This window comes from Acomys minous (assembly GCF_964271855.1).
Source record: "Acomys minous genome assembly, chromosome: 9".
NCBI classification, from domain to species: Eukaryota; Metazoa; Chordata; class Mammalia; order Rodentia; family Muridae; genus Acomys; species Acomys minous.
The window spans coordinates 60,548,807-60,567,141 of record NC_140490.1 but is presented as its reverse complement, the minus strand read 5'-3'; the positions used below and the strand labels follow the sequence as shown (position 1 = coordinate 60,567,141).

The window sequence follows — 18,335 nt, the reverse complement described above, 5'->3', positions numbered from 1 at the left end:
CATCAGGAGCAATGTGGAGATTCACATCAGACCTTTTTCTGTTATTGAAACTTTTAAAGGAAAAAAAAATTTTTTTTAATTACAAAATCAAATAGTAAGAAGTGCCCTCCCTGGCAACTACGTAACCCTTCACTGCATTAACAAGACATACACTGAGAGAGCAAGACGTCAGCCCCTAGTTATGTTTATGCAGCATATTTCAAGTTGGCTGTTCAAATAAACCAAGGACCTTTTACACCCAGGAATGACTAGAAAAATTCTTTTGGGAAAGGAAGTTTATATTCATTTATATTCATCTACATTGAGAAGTAAGCCATGAAAATAGAGGCATTCCTATTTGATATATCCCCCCCCCCCTTTCTAGAGCCTGGGGAAGATTGATTCACCCACAGGAAGAGGACACAGAGGGCCTGACACCTGTGCTGACAGAGGTGACCGTGGGTGGCTGCCACCTGAACGATCTCGTTTGCACCCTTGATGTCTGTGCATCCCTTCTTCGACCTTCCAGAGACTTCTCGCTTCCTTTCACCCCAGAAGTCCAAACTCCTGTCTCTTTAGGCTCTCAGTAAAAGACCATCATGCTGCCCTGGCCCTGCCTTCAGCTTCATATTCCTGTGCTAGGAGGATGCATTTTTAAAAATATATCTGTTCATTATCAGTTTTCTCTTCTTTATGGACTAAAATTAGCCAAGCTGTGGGACCTAAGGGGGCCAGGCATGGTGGCACACACCTTTTATCCCAGTACTCACTCAGGAGGCAGAGGCACGCAGATCGCTGTGAGTTCGAGGCCAGCCTGGTCTACAAAAGCGAGTCCAGGACAGCCAAGGCTGCAAGGAGAAACCCTGTCTCGAAAAACCAAAAGCAAAACAAAACAAAACAAAAAAACCCAGAAAACAAAAACCTCCAAGTGGCCAGTTAAAACACAGACTGCTGACTTGGGGGGTGGGGTGGGTGTTGACTGCGATGGCTTGGGGGCAGGGAGCTGTTGACTGCGGTGGCCCAGCTTGCCCTTCAGGGTCCTACAGGAAAGAAAGGCTTGTCTAGGAAGAGGGACTTCCCCTTCTTCCTCTGGAAAGTGTGTCTCCTTCTTGGGCAGTGTCTCCCACCACAGTGGTTCTCTGCCTGTATCCCCTCTTTAAACTATTCAGTGCTGGGGATTAAACCCAACAGCCCACACGTTTTAGGCAAACACCTCTACCTCTGAGCCACACACCAGCTCCTCCTGCCTACGTCTTAAGACATTTGGCATTAATTTTTCACAAGAAGTTCATCTCAGATGAAGGATGTAGCCAAAACACCTTTTCATGCATCCTTGCTAACAGCTGGGCACTGAGCTCAGCTTCCGTGCTCTCTCTGAAATACTCTCCATGTTTCAGAAATACACACATGCTATCAAGGAACGATTCTAGATACATAAATGCGTCTATGTATTCACACATTACTTTGCTATACAAGGAAACAAAGATTAAGATTTGAATTTGTGCTTTCTGGTTGCTAGCCCCCCAGATCCCCTGCTGGAAATTCTTTGAAATTTTCTTTATCTCCTCTAGTAATCATCATTTCTAATTCCGCCAATGAAGCTTCATTTTTACAATCCACAGAGTAAAATGACCTATGAGAGTTATAAAGTATTTTACATTCGGAGCTTTACAAATTTCTATACATTGCTTAAAGAATTTACATTTTAAAAAATGCAAATAACATCAACCAGAACTCTATAGATACATTATGGACCATTTAATTAGTATTTTGTAAAATTCTCTGTAAAAAGAATTCTTAATATAAGAAGAGAGATGCATGTCTGCTTAATGGTGAGCTGTGGCTAAGGTAGAATGCTGAGCTGCAGGCAATGCCAAAACTAGATCAGGAACCCACAAAAATCGACATATTACAACAGAAGTTTACGTCTGAAATACCATAAAGAAATACCAAGCCTTGAGCTCTGCCTGGAGTTTTGAAGGAATTGTTATTTAAAGCAACACAGAGAGAAAAGCGAGATTGACGCAGTTCTAACAATAAACAAAAGTGATTTTACCACATGTAGGACATCCTGGAGTCTGAGCCACTCCACCAGCGGAGGATTCTTTCCAGCAGATAACGGGAATCCGCAGAATTCAAACTGACTGCAGGACTCTCTGTAAGAGACTTCACTCTCGGTGCGCAGAAGTCATCTGGGAAGACAAGTGCCTACCACCAGAGGAGGTGTCCTCCCTCTCAAATGCCACTCTGAGCCCCTGTTTAAACTAACAGGCTCCTTGATCTCATGTTGCTCAGCTGTTGCTTCCTTGGTCAGATGGGGGAAGAATATTAATTTCAGATGCCAGGCCTTTCAAAGCTGATGGCTCCATTTCAAAGGTCAGGTAAGGAGAGGATGAGCTGAACAGTGGATGAAATATCACCTTTACCTTCCCCCTCTCAGTACCCCTGTAATGACTGGGCTGGATTTGTGCTCTGTGGTCGCATACTCGGCTCAGACCTGATTGCAGCTGCCGGGATGCAAGAAATATGAGCCCAAAGTTTACATGCGCATTTGTTTTGATGGTATGAAGCGATCCAATTGTAGTATGCGGTCCCTCTGAATGCTTTTAATAAGTGTTGTTTAAGTTGCTCAGTCTTTACGGGATTTAAAAGGTCTCCGCTGAGGGGAAAGGTCAAAGGCACACATATCCAGGTAGGAACAAAGGCTAGAGGTGGATTTCACACAGAGTGCTCTCATGAGTAACACTGTGACTCTTCCTGGGTCATAATGAAAAGAAACACTTCCCCAGGCCTGCTATTCCTAGATTTATATACTGATATACAACTTATATTGCTGACAAGCTAAAGCTGACATTATAGATAGCACCCTAACTCTTCACGACCCAGACAACTGTCACCTCTTGTCCAACCTTTTCTATGCCCTCTCTGCCACGTTGCTACCAGCAGCCTGACATCCTTTTTTTTAATTATTATTATTTAAATAAAGGTTTGCCTGTCAAGACAAAAATGGGTGTTTTCCATCTTAAGTATCATTTAAAATATTCTAGCACAATCTTATTTGAAAAGCTGGACTGCTGCTATTTTTCTAGAATTCAAAAAACTTAGTTCTTCAAGGAGGAGACACACTATGCAACAAAATAGTCTCAAAAGGCTGAACTGATGCGAGGTTATCAACTTTTACAGGCATGATTAAACTGTGTATAAGTGTTGACAAGGCAAATCCTTCTCAGAATAAGGAAGATGTATGTAGCCACACCCTCCAGTCAGAACATAAAAATGAAGTCATAACTCCTGTCTCCTTAGCTCTTGGCCACAAGCATTAGAGAGCCAGGGCCAGCAGATGCATTACTATTAGCAAAACCCAATAGTAAATTTTCTTCATTTTTCTGCTAATTTTTTGTTTTTGTTCTAGAACCCTAAGCATGCTTCCGCACTTCATTTGGAGCCAACGGGGTTTCTGATGGACTAGATACAGAGTAGAAAGGGAAGACAGTAGACGGGATGATTTGCAGATTCCCTCTGCACACCTGAAGGGCAAAGGTGACGTGAAATGAGATGCATGTGGGATGTGCAGAGCTGGGGGCAAAGTCTAGAACTCAGTTTTTGACAAGTTCATTGGACATTCTGTGACTAAAGTCACAGAAACGGAGATCTATGGAAGATGTATAGGTTGCAGATTCAAATTTGTACGGCTGTCTACATAAGGGTATTCCCATATAGAATATGCACCCAATAAATAAATATTTGCTACTTAAACACTAGAAATAATGATTTTGATTGTACTTAGTATCCTAAATGTTTAGTTAATTGAGAGAATTTGTGTTATCTGTCTTATAAACTTGGGTGACAGTGACACAGTTCTGCTAAGTCACACTGTTTGAGCTTGATGGTTTGGAACACAAGTTATCTGGTACAACAGTTGACTAGGTGTCTAGGTGTTATGTTCATGCTCATATTCCTTTGCCTGTCCTGAGGACCTGCAGTCCACTGCATGCTCTGAAATGCTGATTTGCCTAGAAAAATTAAAAGTAAAGATATGAGCAATTGCCAGTGTTTCCTTGGCATTTCAGATTTACCTGACTTTTAAAAAATATAAATCAAAGGAAAATAGCCTTTCACAGAGCTAAGAAATTCTTGATTGTAAAACCAAGTGCTGAGCGCTAATGTCCTTTTTTCCATTATACTTTATTTTATTTTTTAATTTAATCAATTTATTCAGATTACATCTCATTTGTTATCCCATCCCTTGTATCCCACCGTTCCTCCCTTCTTCCCTCCTGCTTTCACCCTATTCCCCTCCCCTAGGTCTGTGACCAAGGGGGACCTCCTCCTCTACTATATGGTCATAAGCTATCAAGTCTCATCTTGGTAACCTGCTTATTCATGTCTTTAGGCATATACTGCCACCTTCCTCCACTATCCCACTACCAAAGTTCCGGAAACAGCACTAAAGAGGAGGCAGCCAGGCATGGTGGCACATGCCTATAATCCCAGCACCAGGGGAGGGCAGAGGCAGGGGCATCTCTATGAGTTCGAGGCCAGCCTGGTCTACAAAAATAATTTCATGATACTTCTGACCTCACGGCAGCTGTGCTTACCTGCACACGACCTGCACAAGATCAAGGCCGCCAAAAGGGTGCTCTCTATGCCTCACCCCTTAACTAGCAGTTGATGGCTGCCGGAGGTTGTGGGGGTGGAGGAATCATTCCTTTCAGGAGGAAGTAAAGTTAGGAGGGGGACATGTTGGAGGAATATGAGGAAGATGAAGGAGGGAAATGGGGGTGGATATATTTCATTGTATACATATATGAAATCCTCAAAAATAAGAACAGAATTCTGCGATTTTTTTTTCTCTTTTAAACAACATTTCCACTACCCAAGGAAGAGACTGCAATCTGAGGAGTCGCGTGAGCCAGCATCATTGACAGCTCACCTTGTCTTGTCATTTAAAGCAGGCTGGAAAATGCTGATTGTTTCTGTTTATACACAGCTTTGGCGAATTTCTCCAGAAAAACAGGCTTCCGCACACAAGGGTGCCTCATTCCAGCTGCCCCCCAACAATTACATGTACTACCTTCCATAAAGCACCATAGGGTGTCACCCTAAAAGCGGAAATTGATAAATTGCACTCCATCGAAATTCAAAGACTCGACTCTTCCAAAGGCAGCATTTGAAAAATTAAAAGACAGTTACGGCCCAGAGAAGATGCTTCGATAGCACAGATTTGATAAGGGGCCTGTATTCAGAAGATACAGCCGATTGTTGCAGCTCACTAGTGGGATGACATGCATTCCAATGTTAAAAGGGGACACAGGATTTGAATGGACAAGTGGACAATCAGTCATCAGGGAGATGCAAATTCAAATCACAACAAAATAACATTTTGGGCGCACTGGGAGAGTGTTGATTATAAAGAGACAGAGAAAGACAAACCTGGCTAGAACGGGGAGCTTTCATCGGACAGGGGACAGGAATGGAAAATAGGTTTTGAAAATGGGATATGAGTTTAAGTTACTTCTCAGAAGTCCTGCACTTCTGTACACACAGGGAAGAGAAATGAAAACACAAGAGCATGCAATCCTTGGTCATAAGTGTTGGGAGGTGCAGTACACACACCAGCCACAATAAGAAACAACCCAAATGCCCAATAGTTATAATACACAATGGTATGTCCATGCAATTGGAATACTAGTTGGAAATTAAATGTTGATACTTCCTATAACACGAATAGACTAAAACATGGTGATAAATGGGAAAAGGCCAGAGATAAAGGACACATATTATGGGATCATATACATTAAAAAAAGAAAAGAAAAGAAATAAAGACCAACCCATAGACATTGAAAGCTGTGTGGTGTCAGGAATTTAGCTAATTTAGTAAACAGTATCTCGCTGGATGTTGTAATGATTACACAACCCACCAAATGTCTTAAAATACCATTGAATTGTATACTTTAGATGGGACAATTTGTGATCTGCAAAGTATACTTTACTAACGTAACTAAGAATAAAAGAAAATCCAGTTTAATATGATTCGTAAAAATAGTCTTGTTAAGAGGAGGAGGAGGGAGCGAGGGCTACGAGGCAGTTTGGAGCTGGTTGTTCCAAGTGACCAAGGCAGTGATCCAGGGAGACATAAATTAAACCCAGAGTACCGAGGCACCTGGAGCTGAAGAAAGGAAAAAAGATGAATGGGAGAGCGAGCCTCATACTTTTCCTCCAGCACAAATGTCATGTAACGTGAGCTTTTGTAATTAGTAAAAAATGTGTGCTATATGAAGTTAGCCCCTGTCACTTACTATCTCCTTGGAGACAGGATGCTTTCAGCCAAGAAAGCAATGATGTTACCTAATGTCCAGACTTGTTTACAGTCCATTTGATATTAGACCTTTAAATTTTCCAAGTGACAGTGAGTAAGTAGCTAAATATTTTGTAACAAAAACCAAGGAGTCTAAAACTCCAGGCAGGCTGCAGGCATAGTTAGTTGGGAGAGTTCTTGCCAGCAGATACGAGGCCCTGAGGCTATCTTCAATCCACAGAAATAAAGAAAGAAACAAACTGAATTTCTTAGGCATGTAATTCATTTTCTGTTTCTTTTCCTGTTTAAAACATGAAAGGAAAGAGGTGTTAAAAAACCGCATAAAATGTAAATAGGAGCATTTAAGAGTAATTTATTTGAAACATACTGAAAACTGTATGAAGAGAGTTCAGAACAGCTAAAGCTATCTTGAAAAAACCAGCCCAACCAATCAACCAAACATATCAAATCAAACAAAACAAAAACATACTAAAAATTCTTAGTGAATTATTCCTATAGTGGTTGAGTTAGCTGTTCTTTTAATTATATGCCATTTTATTTATTGTAGAATACAAATACTTATCCCTGAGTTGATAGGTTACTGAGAAAATAGCACATGATGCGTCCTTAGAAGTACAACATGCAATACTTATCACAAATGAATTGGTGAATAAGTTCCCAAAGCTGTATATGACTTTTACACCATTTGTTGGATACCTTTGCATCCCAAACTTTTAACAAACAAACCTGAGCCAGGCTGTGGTGGCGCACGCCTGTAACCCCAGCACTCAGGAGACAGAGGCAAGAGGATCTCTGTGAGTTCAAGGCCATCCTGGTCTACAAAGTGAGTCCAGGACAGCCAAGGCTACACAGAGAAACCCTGTCTTGAAAAACAAAACAAACAACAAAAAACAAAAACAAACCTGGAGGCTAAGGCTGTAGCTCAGTAGGAAAGTATTTGTCTAAGATGCATGAGGTTCTGGATTTGGTCCCTAGAACAGTAAAAATAGAGAATTTCAAAACATTTTAAAGTTCAAACTTGCAGAGGCCTTATAAGAAGAGCACAGTAATAGCTATTTATGATTTTCTTATCATCATTAAATGCTAGTGTCTTTCATCTGCTGTTTCTGTTTTCCTTCCAGAACTTGCGTTTTCCTGAGACTTCATCCTACATGCACGAGCATGTCTCCCCAGAAGGAAGACATTTCTCACATTACAGAGTCCAGTCAAATGTCCCATAGCGCATTTGCTATAAATCCTTTTTTTTTTAAAGCCCATTTTCTCTATTTAGGAAGCAATCAACCTTTTCTCTTTTTCCTTTTATTCTACATGGAATTGTTAGTTTTGAAAACTCCAGACAAATATAGCTTCATAAATTATCACAGTTTGAATTGCTTGATTATGTCCTCATATAAGGGCCAAGTTAGACTCGTGGCAAGAAAATCAGAGGCATACTGTATTTTTCTTAGGATATCCCAACAGGTGGCACACAATGCCAACCTGTGCCATCCTTATTTATTAAAGATAAATTGATGATCTGATGATGGTGGTGTCCACCAGATTTCTCTATTGTAAAGTTATCTTTTTCTCTTTCACATAATAAGTACGTTATGGGACTCTGTGGGACTCCTGGGTTCTGCCGACTCACTGCCCAGGCCCTTAGTATCTATTGCTGATTGGACAGATTAGCATGGTGATTATGTAATAGTGTGTTTCTGAGCCTGTCATTTCTTCCACGCCCACTGAAATTCTTCTAAATCACGATGCTTCCTTCCCGAACCTGCATCTCTCCCTTTTAAGTATCAGTATAAAGTAAAAGAAACAAATGAAACAAATCAGAAAACCCCTTACATCCTTCCTTTCAATGCTCGACTTGTCAAATTGTTGCATATTTGATCAATAGAGCAGCTGTGTTCGCCGCTGTGTACTTTTGATACACCAACACTATTTTATTGCTCTTAACTTCCTCTACATTTTCACTCTATTTCTGGGATTTTTCATTTCTTCAAGGAACTCTGGTTCTTTTAAAAAGAAAAAAACAAAAGACATTTCAAAATCAAAGCCAGGTCACAGAAATGTTCCTTAAAAATCAAGAACTGGGTACAGGGGTGCTCCTTGATTGCTTCTGGTCATGACAATGAAAATAATAAGTGTTTCACATCATGGGCTAGTTCACACATATTTATAATTACACAGCACTGTAGGATCTGCCTCTTCCCACACCCCTCATGTGAAGCTCCCTTCTGTCACTTCTTTAAGTACAAGTAGGAAAGAAGAAAGGAAGATGCTGGCTACCAGGTAAATTCACACTCCTGTTGTGATTCTCCACTCTAAGCAAGCGAGCGGGGTCCAGGAGGCCGCCGTTCACTTACAATTCCCCTCTCCTATGGCGTGAATCATCATTTTTCAGTTTCAGGAACTAGAAGAACAGTGTATTTATACTGACGTGCTTAGAAATGCTTTTCTACCTCCTAAATTGGAAGAGGATTTGAGGAGCCAGACGCAGCTTATGATAGCAGCGAGGCATGAAATTACAGAAGAGCAAACCTCCAGTCATGTTCTCTTACCAAAGCTGGCTGGCGGGCTTCTCCCAGAGGGCAAGGCTCGGCGGAGAAATTTTCCACGAGGAAAAACACTGAGCTGGGGGCATGGTAACGGCTGATGGGGGCGGGGGGGGGGGTAATCTGGGAAAACCTCACGCACTGCTGGGATGTGTTATCTACTGTGAAAGGTGAAAGATGTTTAGGTAGAATGTAAGCTGGGCAGCTTCAGAACAGGTCCAGTAAGTTGCTAGTGTTCAAAAGGATTGAAGAACTTGGTTGCAGGTACTTCAGAGGTCTGTAAAGACTATGTGTCCAAAAGGACTGAAGAGCGTGGTTGCAACCACTTCAGTGGTCTGTAAAAACTCCTCGTAGCCACCAAGAGAATGAAAGGCATTGCTAATGCAGTTCCCACCCGGAACACGTGTTCACTGTAAAGGAAGCTGGGCGAGGCCAGGTGGGGGGGATGCTATGACTCTCACACACTTGGTAGAAAAAGAAGGAGGCTTATTATGAAAGGCACCTGAGCCACACCCTTGGACCACATCAATGCATTTTTTAAAAGAGTTTTATTTTGAAGAAGTGCATTATATCAAGATGTTATCCTTGAAGGTATCATAGTGATCTTATTTTTTATACTTAAAAAAACTAATTAGGGGGTGAAGATGTAGCGCAGTGGTAAGAGTATCTACCACTTGTATTCAATCTCCAACGTTGCCAATGATGATGAAAATAATAATAAATTGCAATAAAATATTAAAATAATAATAACATAAAAAGAAGAGTTGCTTAAATAGGATAGTATCTCTATAGAAAGAGTAACATTATTTCATCAGTCATACCTAACAATAAAAGAATAAATGTAATGATCAACTCAGAAAAAAAAATGGAAGATTACAGAAGAGTATTTACAGGAGTTTCCAAATGTGTTTGTCTGAGACCAATTTCACTATGTAGCTCTGGCTGTCCTGGAACTCACTATGTAGACCAGGCTGGCCTCAAACTCACAGCGTTCCACCTACCTTTTCCTCCCAAGTGTGGGATTAAAGGTGTGCATCACTCTGCCTACCTATGTTCCCAATTTTTATGGGTTAAAAGATACCCCATCAATAAATATTAAGTGAATGATAATATAGAGAAAAAATAAATTTTAAATGTAAGGCAAGATTATCGCAATGCATATGATCTATGCTTTTCTAAAGTCATCCACTGGTCTACAAGCATTTGTTTCCTTTTTAACCTGAGTGAAATTACATTTAAATGAAATGATAGCTCTCAGAGTAAAGAGGCTAGCCTAGTGGGAACTCATGAGCATTACAGAGAGCGAGCAGAGGTTTGAAGCTACGATTTGCTCACTGTGTAAATGCACTGTGTAGAGTAGCTGTGTGGCCATCCTAAGCTTTGTTCTTTTCATCTGTAAAATGACAGTAACACTATTTAAGTCACAGAGACGGGAGCAGGGGGGTGGAAGATGAGCATCACAGGGACTTGACAGATGGCAACGATTGTGGTTATTAGTGGTAATATTCTTGCTATTAACATTACTAAACCCCCCCCCCCAAAAAACAAGAGATATCAGCTAAAACTTTAACCTGGATTCTAAGAGGCAAAACATTTCTGAGTATTTTAATTTTATTATTCTACAGTGTGCCTGTAAAATAGTTTCCTGACACTGAGCTGCCACACATAGGAAATACAAAGGAACAGCAAATATAGCTTAAGAAGAACTATGATCATTCATAAAGCCACCACGAGGTCATACACTACGATACTGACAGCACCGCTAAGCCTCGTTCCTTTGTCTTCTCCCAGACTAACTTCTAATCTGAGTTTTTAGATGATAATAGCCTTGATTTTAGTCATTGTTTTCCCACTTACATGTGTGCTATAAACAAATAACCTGATGCTAATTTGGAATTTGTATGTGAACGTATCCATACTGTTTGTGTTCTTTTGTATCTTTTTCCTTTTAAATAGTCTAATATAGTTTACTATATTTTTGTGTCTGCTGGTTTTACTTATGTAATATTCCATACGATTTATGCTCTTATTATACTACTGATTGATGTTGTAGATTATTTTGGTCTGGGGCTGCTATGAACAGCACAGTGCATATATATAGGTAACAATATATTCCAATATATTCCATTAGTGCACCAGTAATGCTTCTTTGCGCTGCTTTTGACGCTTTTTTTTACTAATTTAGTGACCATGTAACAACATAGCACTTTAAACACTTAAATTGTGTTTCTTTAATGACTAAATGGTTATATTCTCATATGTATATATACATATTTCGCTTCCATTAAACGCATGTAAGGATTTTCATCTCATGCTTTGACAAATTGTCTATTATTTTATCATTATGTAGGAATTTTCAAATACATCTTAAATACTATGTTCAATATATTTTATTTATAATATTTATAAATAATTTTATTTATAGTGTGTTTGATATTATATTTTATTTTCTGAATATAATTTGAACTTCCCATATAGGAATTTGTTATGAAGTAAAATAGATCCAGTATTTGCATATGTTCTCTCTGCATCTCTTATGGAAAAGTCTATCTTTTTTTTTTCTCACTATTTTTTAAGACAGTCTCTTCCTGCAGTAATATTCGTATGTTTGGGGGCTGTCTTTTAACAAGCGTCTACACCCACTGAGGATGTCTTGGCTATTCTTAGCACATTTAAAACATTTGTAGAGTCAGCTTGTTAGTTTATAGTTACACACACACACACACACACACACACACACACACACACACACCTGTGGCCTATCAACTGGGATGGAACTGAATCTACAAATGAGTTTGGCAGTAATTCACCTCTTACTCTAATGGGTGTTAGGAACTGCAATTATGTAGTATCACTCCATTTACCACATTCCTTTTCACTTTCTTTCAGGGAGATTTTACAACCTCCCTCCTATGAAGGAAGGAAACCATCTCTTTATATCTTTCATCAGATTTATTCTTAGGTAATTAATAGTTTTGCTGCTGTTTCCTGCTTTTGCTCTTAAGCTTCTTTCTATGGGTGTCTACTTACAGCATTGACTATTTAAAGCAGACAACTTGTTAAATTGATATAACTTAAAATAATTTTTCTATACATAATTCTTCAGTGTATACAACCTACAAATAAAGATGTGTCACTTTTTCATTACAATCCTCAATCTTTTTATTCCTTACAACATTGAATAGAAATGGTCTGACAGTTATTACATATTTTCTTAGCTGAAATGCAATATTATCAGTAGTTTTGGTTTGTGCCATTCTGGTTGGAATGGGGTGACATCCATTGTAATTTGCATCTAAATTTATGTCTCTATTTGGTTATTCAAACACCTTGTCATGGAACTTTTACTCACTTACAAAGGGGCTATTTTTGTTTTACTATTGCAGTTAGGTCTCTTTCCATACTCAGAACACAAATCTCTTTTCTCTATTTCTTCATGTGTAGATTGTAGTTTCATTTTTCTAAAGGTATCTTTTTAATGTAATTAATTAATTAATTAATTAATGTTTGTAGCCCAGTCTGGCCTTACATTCATAGAGATAGTTTGATCTCTGCTTCTCAAGGGCTGGGATTACAGGTGTGATTCATCATGCCCAGCACCCAAAAATGTCTTTCTAACAAATGCATTTAAATTTTGATAAAGTCAATTTTAGATTTTTAATGATCAACACTACTTGTGTCCTTTCCAAGAAAACATCTACACAAAGCCATCAAGTGACGGTGCTTTACAGAATTCTCCATTCATTGAGACCAGTCATCTATGTTGAATTTATTACTTTTCACATGAGATCAGGCTCACTTTTTTTTTCTTTCTTCTGGATAGTTAAATACTGGTCTCCAAATACTTTTAAAGGAACTTTTCTTAAATTCTCTCTTTTCCTTTAGCATTCAACTCAGCAGAGCCAAGTGTGTCCTCTACATAATTCTGGAAGCTCCTCAAAGACTCAGCTGTGTTCACAACCAGTCCATCAGTGAGGCGGCTGAGGAAGACCTCACTGCTGACCTGCTGAGGATGCCCACATGCACCCCCAAGGTCAGTGCTGTAGATGCTTCGAGCAGGTGTCATCCTCTGGAGCCAGAGCAAAGCTGGGGAACACGGGCGCTTTGAACCTTCCAGATCTTGGAGAAAACCTTGTTTGCCCGGAAAGCTCTGCTCACCTGCAGCCTTCCTGCCATTGGTCTTCCAACCCAAGACAGTATAGGAGGAAAAAAAAAATGTATGGCATGCTCCCCACACCTCTTTTGTCAGTCCCACGGCTCTCAAAAAGAATCTGTTTTTTCCTTTCTAGTTTCATCTCTTCATTCTTCCTAGATGACTATTTTACTTTCGCCTCTAAAAATGTTTCTTTTCTTTTCTTTTTCTTTTTGGAAGGCTTCTCTAAATATCTAAAGCAGCAGTAGGTCTTCATCTTACTTTTACAAGTTTAAAAGCCCGAGTCAGGTGGTTTTCTCAGTAGAAACAGAATGTTCCAAACATTAGCCTTGGGCAAATGAGTTAAGCCTACACATTAGGCCTGCCCAGTTGCTTTCACCCATTGATTCTGTGCCAGCACAGCCCACAGCATGTGAGGCCCAGTACTTGGCACCGAGCTGGCAAAGGGGGAAGAACTTTACTCTCGGGTGGAGGTTGGCAGGAGGAGTGGAAACAGATATAGAAACTGGCGGTTGGGCTCCTGCCAGGTAGCTGCTATGAGGGACAGTCCGGGTAGACTAAGCATATGGCAAAGAGCAGCCAAACGGCCTGGGGCCAGGGAGAAGCTAACAATAGCACCTCTATGCAGAAAGGTAACCTGGGGTTCCAAACCTAGGGGAAGGCTAGAAAGGCACTCTAGGGTGAGGAGGCGTGGTGTGCAAGGGTGGGGAGCTGGATACGAACATTAAAGCCGGTTTGAGCGCCCCTGATCATTAAACATCATAATGAGCGCTGGCTGAGGAAAACCCCATACCATGAAGGAGGTGTCTTTAATAGAGTTTTGTTGTTTGTAAGTCAGGGATGAACACGGACCGCTGTCAAATGCTCACAAGATAAAGCTGCACGTTTTCTCCAATAGTTTGACAACATTTAGTAATAGAACGGAAGACTCAAGAGTTATTATCCTAATATCAGCTGTGTATTCTGCCATTCAGCTCTGACACGCCACTGCTTATTTAGTACGTCCTTTCCTGGTTAAGAGCAACGTTCTTCACACAACGGCTCCTCCCACTTCAGACTGAACTGACATCCTAGGAGTTACTTTCACTTCTCACTGATAAGGTGCAAATGCGGGATAGTTAAGTAGAAATTCTTAACAGAACTCACCAAAAGGAAAACCATACTTAAGTGATTAAGGTTTCGTTATAAAGCAGCCACAAAGGGAGAGTGAGCAGGGAGAAGGGCAAGCAGGGAGTAAACCAAGTCCTGTGTGTTGTTAACAATGGGCACAACGCTGTCAAGGATACCAAAGCCTTGGACCCAGGGGACACTGGCAAAGCTGGTTCCCCATGTGGGCCGGGCTCAACAGGGGTGGCAAAGCTCTCCTCAGGAGTCCAAATATTAGTGTTTAAAAATGACTGGTCAGTGTGTGAAAAGACTAGCAACTTTAGCTTTCCTATTCCCTGATGTTTGCTGCCTGAGACTGCTGCTCTCCAGAGACCTCCTATCCAAGTGAACTAACCACTCCCCAAACCTTAACCAATGCCAGGCCCCACCCCTCCACCACAACCCTCACCCCCTAACTCTCCCACCCCTGTCACACCCACCCACACACACCACATTCTGGGCTGTACATAATAAACATGCTGAAATTTCAGATTATACAGCATAAAGTTAAAAGAAACTCCCACCATAACCCAGTGATGTGACTGTGTGTCTGTCCTTTCTTCATTCCACCCTCACAGTTTCTCAGGGTTCTGGGGTGCAAGGCTTCTAGGCCATGGTGAGTGTGTTCATCAGCTTTCTACTGCTGTAACTAAATGCTTGAGGCAACGTTAAAGAGGGAAAGGGTTATTTGGACTCACAGCTTTTGAGTTCTATCAGAATCAGTTGACTCCATTTGGGCCTGTGGTGAGACAACAGAACATCAGTGCGGGAAGATGAAGGGGAGAAAGCTACCTCGTAGCCGCTTTCCTTACTAGGAAAGGAACAGGAAGGGGCTAGGATTCTAAATATCCTCTTCAAAGACACCTCTCCAGCAACCTACCTCCCACTAGGACTTGTCTCATAAAGGTTTTATCATCTCCCAACAGTGCCACAAGATGGCAAATATGGCTTAGCAGATGGGTCTTTGGAGGCACACTCCAGATCCAATCTACAGTAAGGCCCAAGGTCCAGGCATAGCCTCCCATGCCCTCCCTCTTTCCCTTATATAATGACATGCCACCCTCCCTCTCCATTCAGTGTGTTCACCACTGGGAAGTTCCACTGAATTTTTAGCAGAAGTTCATCTTCTAGGCAAAATTGATTAAATCGCCAACCAGGTTCCAATCCTAGGGAACACTGAGTGTTGCCTTATTTGCATAACACAGGCATTGTATCACTCAGGAAAACCCTAGATTTGGAAGATCTGTGCCAGCTGGAAAAAGATCAGATAAAACAAACAAACAAAAAAAATTTTTTTACTATGCTACAAATTAAATTGCCTAGAAACTAGTTATAAAGTAACCAAGCACAAGGCTCTTTGAAGCTGTTTTGCAAGGACTACCTCTAGAACCTACCAGAAACCAGCAAAAAAACCAAGAGCTATCTCTAATTGAGCATGTGTGGAAGAAACCTGTTCATTCAGCTGATGCCCTCTGCTGTTACAAACTTGCTACTCACAGAAAACAAGATCCTTCTCCCTGAAAGGAGCATGCAGAACATGACTGACTGCCTGAGCACAAGAGCTTCTTATCATGGGGCTAGTAAGCAGCTCCTCCCCTCTCTTCTTCCAAACTGCATCGATGCTAACACACGGCATGCGTAAATGTGAACGTGCTTCCTCTGTCAGGGTCAGTTAATCTACAGCAGAAGATCTTTCTGTTTTACCAAAATTTGGTGTCATAACCTTGGCTTTTAAGTTCATGGAGAGGGTGGGCTGGAATTCCCAGCACGAACCTAAAAGCACTTAAAACTACTAGGATGTCACAAGTATGAAAGAAATGAACTCTAAAGAATTGATGCATTTTTATGTCAAGAAAGGTAAGGGAATAGAGTTTAAAGGTCCTACTTGCAGTGCCAAGAAAATATCTAAAATAAACTTAATAAGCAACGCAGCACAGAATCAAGAGAATGCAGAAAAGAGAAAGAGACATGAGCTTTGGGTACGGTTAGGAGAGTCATGGAACTGCAGCAGACGATGAGCAGAGCGGTAGCCATGATGAAAGTGACTGAAGATGGCTGAGACGCTTGCCATGTGGGATTTGCTAGACTTCGTGAAAATGAACATGAGGTTTCAAGACAATGCCCAGAGGTTTAGCAGCCTGAGCAGGCTCACAGTACACCCGTGTCCAAGCACAGCCGGGAAACACTGGTCATGCTCATGGACCATCTCAATCAGAAGGTCTATTCCAGCCTTCAATGACCACATGGCAGACTGTGAGGCAGAAGAGGAAAGGTGCACACAGCTCAAAGTAAGCACTCAAGGACAGCTGTCCTGGCTATGTAATGGATGTTTTGGGTCCTTTGTAAACTCAGTTATGTTATAATCCCAAGCGCGGGATCTCCATTTGGGCTTTACTTTGTTCATAGTTTATAATTGTCTCCTGCAGGTTGTGGTCTTTGCCAGCTGGTAACGGCCTGCCTTGGACAGCACAGAGAAAGGCATGGTTGAGGACTCTGAGGAAGATACATAGGAGAGCACACACAGGGAGAGATGAAGTGTAGCCTGTGATGGTGGCATCAGCAGTTTGGAAAGGTCAGAGATGGATGTGGCTGGCAGAGAGAAACGTTTCAATACAGTGGCTTCAAGGAGACCGCTTGCTACGATTGCTGGTCTTGACCCAAAAGGATCTGATTGACCCTAAACAGCTGGGAGAAGTAAAGGGGTCTGCACCCCCTCTCTCTACTCACCTTTTTTTTCTCTCTTATACAGGGTTAAGGGATTGGTGGAAGGGAGGTAGAGGCGTCAATACCCTAAATAAAATAAAATAGAGTTTAAAAACCAAGCATCAACAGACAGCTGAAAACTATCAGTGACTTCTTAAAGGGGAAAATTGACTCTAGGCTTGACCAGATTTCATTTTGTGTAATTTTACATCAGCGTTTACATGTATTTGCATTTATGCTGATTCAAAAACAAAGTTTGGCTAGGCAATACAAAATAGTGATATTTTTTTTTTTTAAGTGCTGGTATGGTTTAATTTTGCACCATCACCATCTAGTGGAGAAAACCTTGAACTTCAAAGAGCTAAGGTTTTAGAAATGCGGGGCCAGTATACTAATCCTATTAATTCAGTTCTTGTGTGGACTATGAGGTCATCGTTCTTCCTAAACATTTGGAAATAGAGTCAGAAGTTAAGTAGCTTTACCCAGGGTCAGGGTCACACTGTGACTCACTCCTCAATTCCGGATAACTTGAAATTAAATATAGGGCATTTTCACCACATAGTGCATTCAAATGGTTCAACTCTATTCTTGTCTTCTGGAAATATATATATATATTATATATATATATATATATATTATATATATATATAATATATATATAAGTTTTTTCCTTAATTATATATGTGAACAAATGACATATGCAGAAGGAATAGGATGAAGACAGGGTAAAACATCTGGGTAGAGGTTAGTATGTACAAGGCCCTGGCTTTAATCTTTAACACAGAACAACAACAACAAAAGGAACTAAACTACTAAAAAGTGGGGCTCCCAGAGACTGTCCCACCTTCTTTTACCCCCTGAAACCCTACTTCTTCCTATATGAGCCAGTCATTTTTTTCCTCTTTGAGTTTAATATTCTCACATCTTAGGTATGGTGGCAGAATTTGTAATTTCACATCAAATTAGCTATTGCATTGCCATTTTACTTCATAAACTAAGATAACTAAACCTTCAGTGGGAAAACAGTAAATAAAAAGGATTTCTATAGTAACTCTCAGTGGCATACTGTTGGGTAGTAGATTAAATAAAAACTCAATTTTTGTCAAGGTTCATAAACGTCTTCATATTCTATTAATACATTTAATTTCTGATGATCAACAATACAATAACGAAAGTTTGATACTTTCGGTACCCCAGGTATTTGAGAGGTTGAGAATTCCAGCCCTATCAACAAGTGTCACTCCTCACAATCTCTCTCTCTCTATTTATGCGTCTTTTAAAGATTTATCACTTTTATATGTACATGTTTTGCGTGCATGTATGGCTGTGTACCACCTAGCTGCAGTGCCCCTAAAGGCTAGAAGAAGGATTCAGATCCTGTGGAACTGGAGTTCACAGTTGTGAGCCGCCATGTGGGTGTGCAAATTGACAGTGGGTCTTCTGCAAGAGAAGCAAGCGCTTTTAACTGAGCCACCCATCTTTTAAAGGGGCGACT

General features: G+C 40.6%; 1 protein-coding gene and 1 long non-coding RNA gene across 4 annotated transcripts in view; one reads left to right on the top strand and one right to left on the bottom strand.

Moving 5' to 3' along the window:
• Positions 1 to 18,335, bottom strand: part of MYLK4 (myosin light chain kinase family member 4) — a 98,853-nt gene that overhangs the window by 74,997 nt on the left and 5,521 nt on the right. The window contains exon 1 of one of the 3 annotated variants that reach the window (XM_084794603.1): positions 2,036 to 2,201. The exons of the other annotated variants lie outside the window; for them this stretch is intronic. Coding sequence (XP_084650729.1) covers positions 2,036 to 2,049 — 14 coding nt within the window. The 5' untranslated portion in view covers positions 2,050 to 2,201. Of the gene's footprint in view, positions 1 to 2,035; positions 2,202 to 18,335 lie in introns of those variants that run through there. 3 annotated transcript variants of the gene reach the window in all.
• LOC311604490 lies at positions 8,553 to 12,865 on the top strand. Its single transcript, XR_014781517.1, has 3 exons — positions 8,553 to 8,575; positions 11,728 to 11,800; positions 12,736 to 12,865. It is a non-coding gene; the product is annotated as an uncharacterized lncRNA (long non-coding RNA).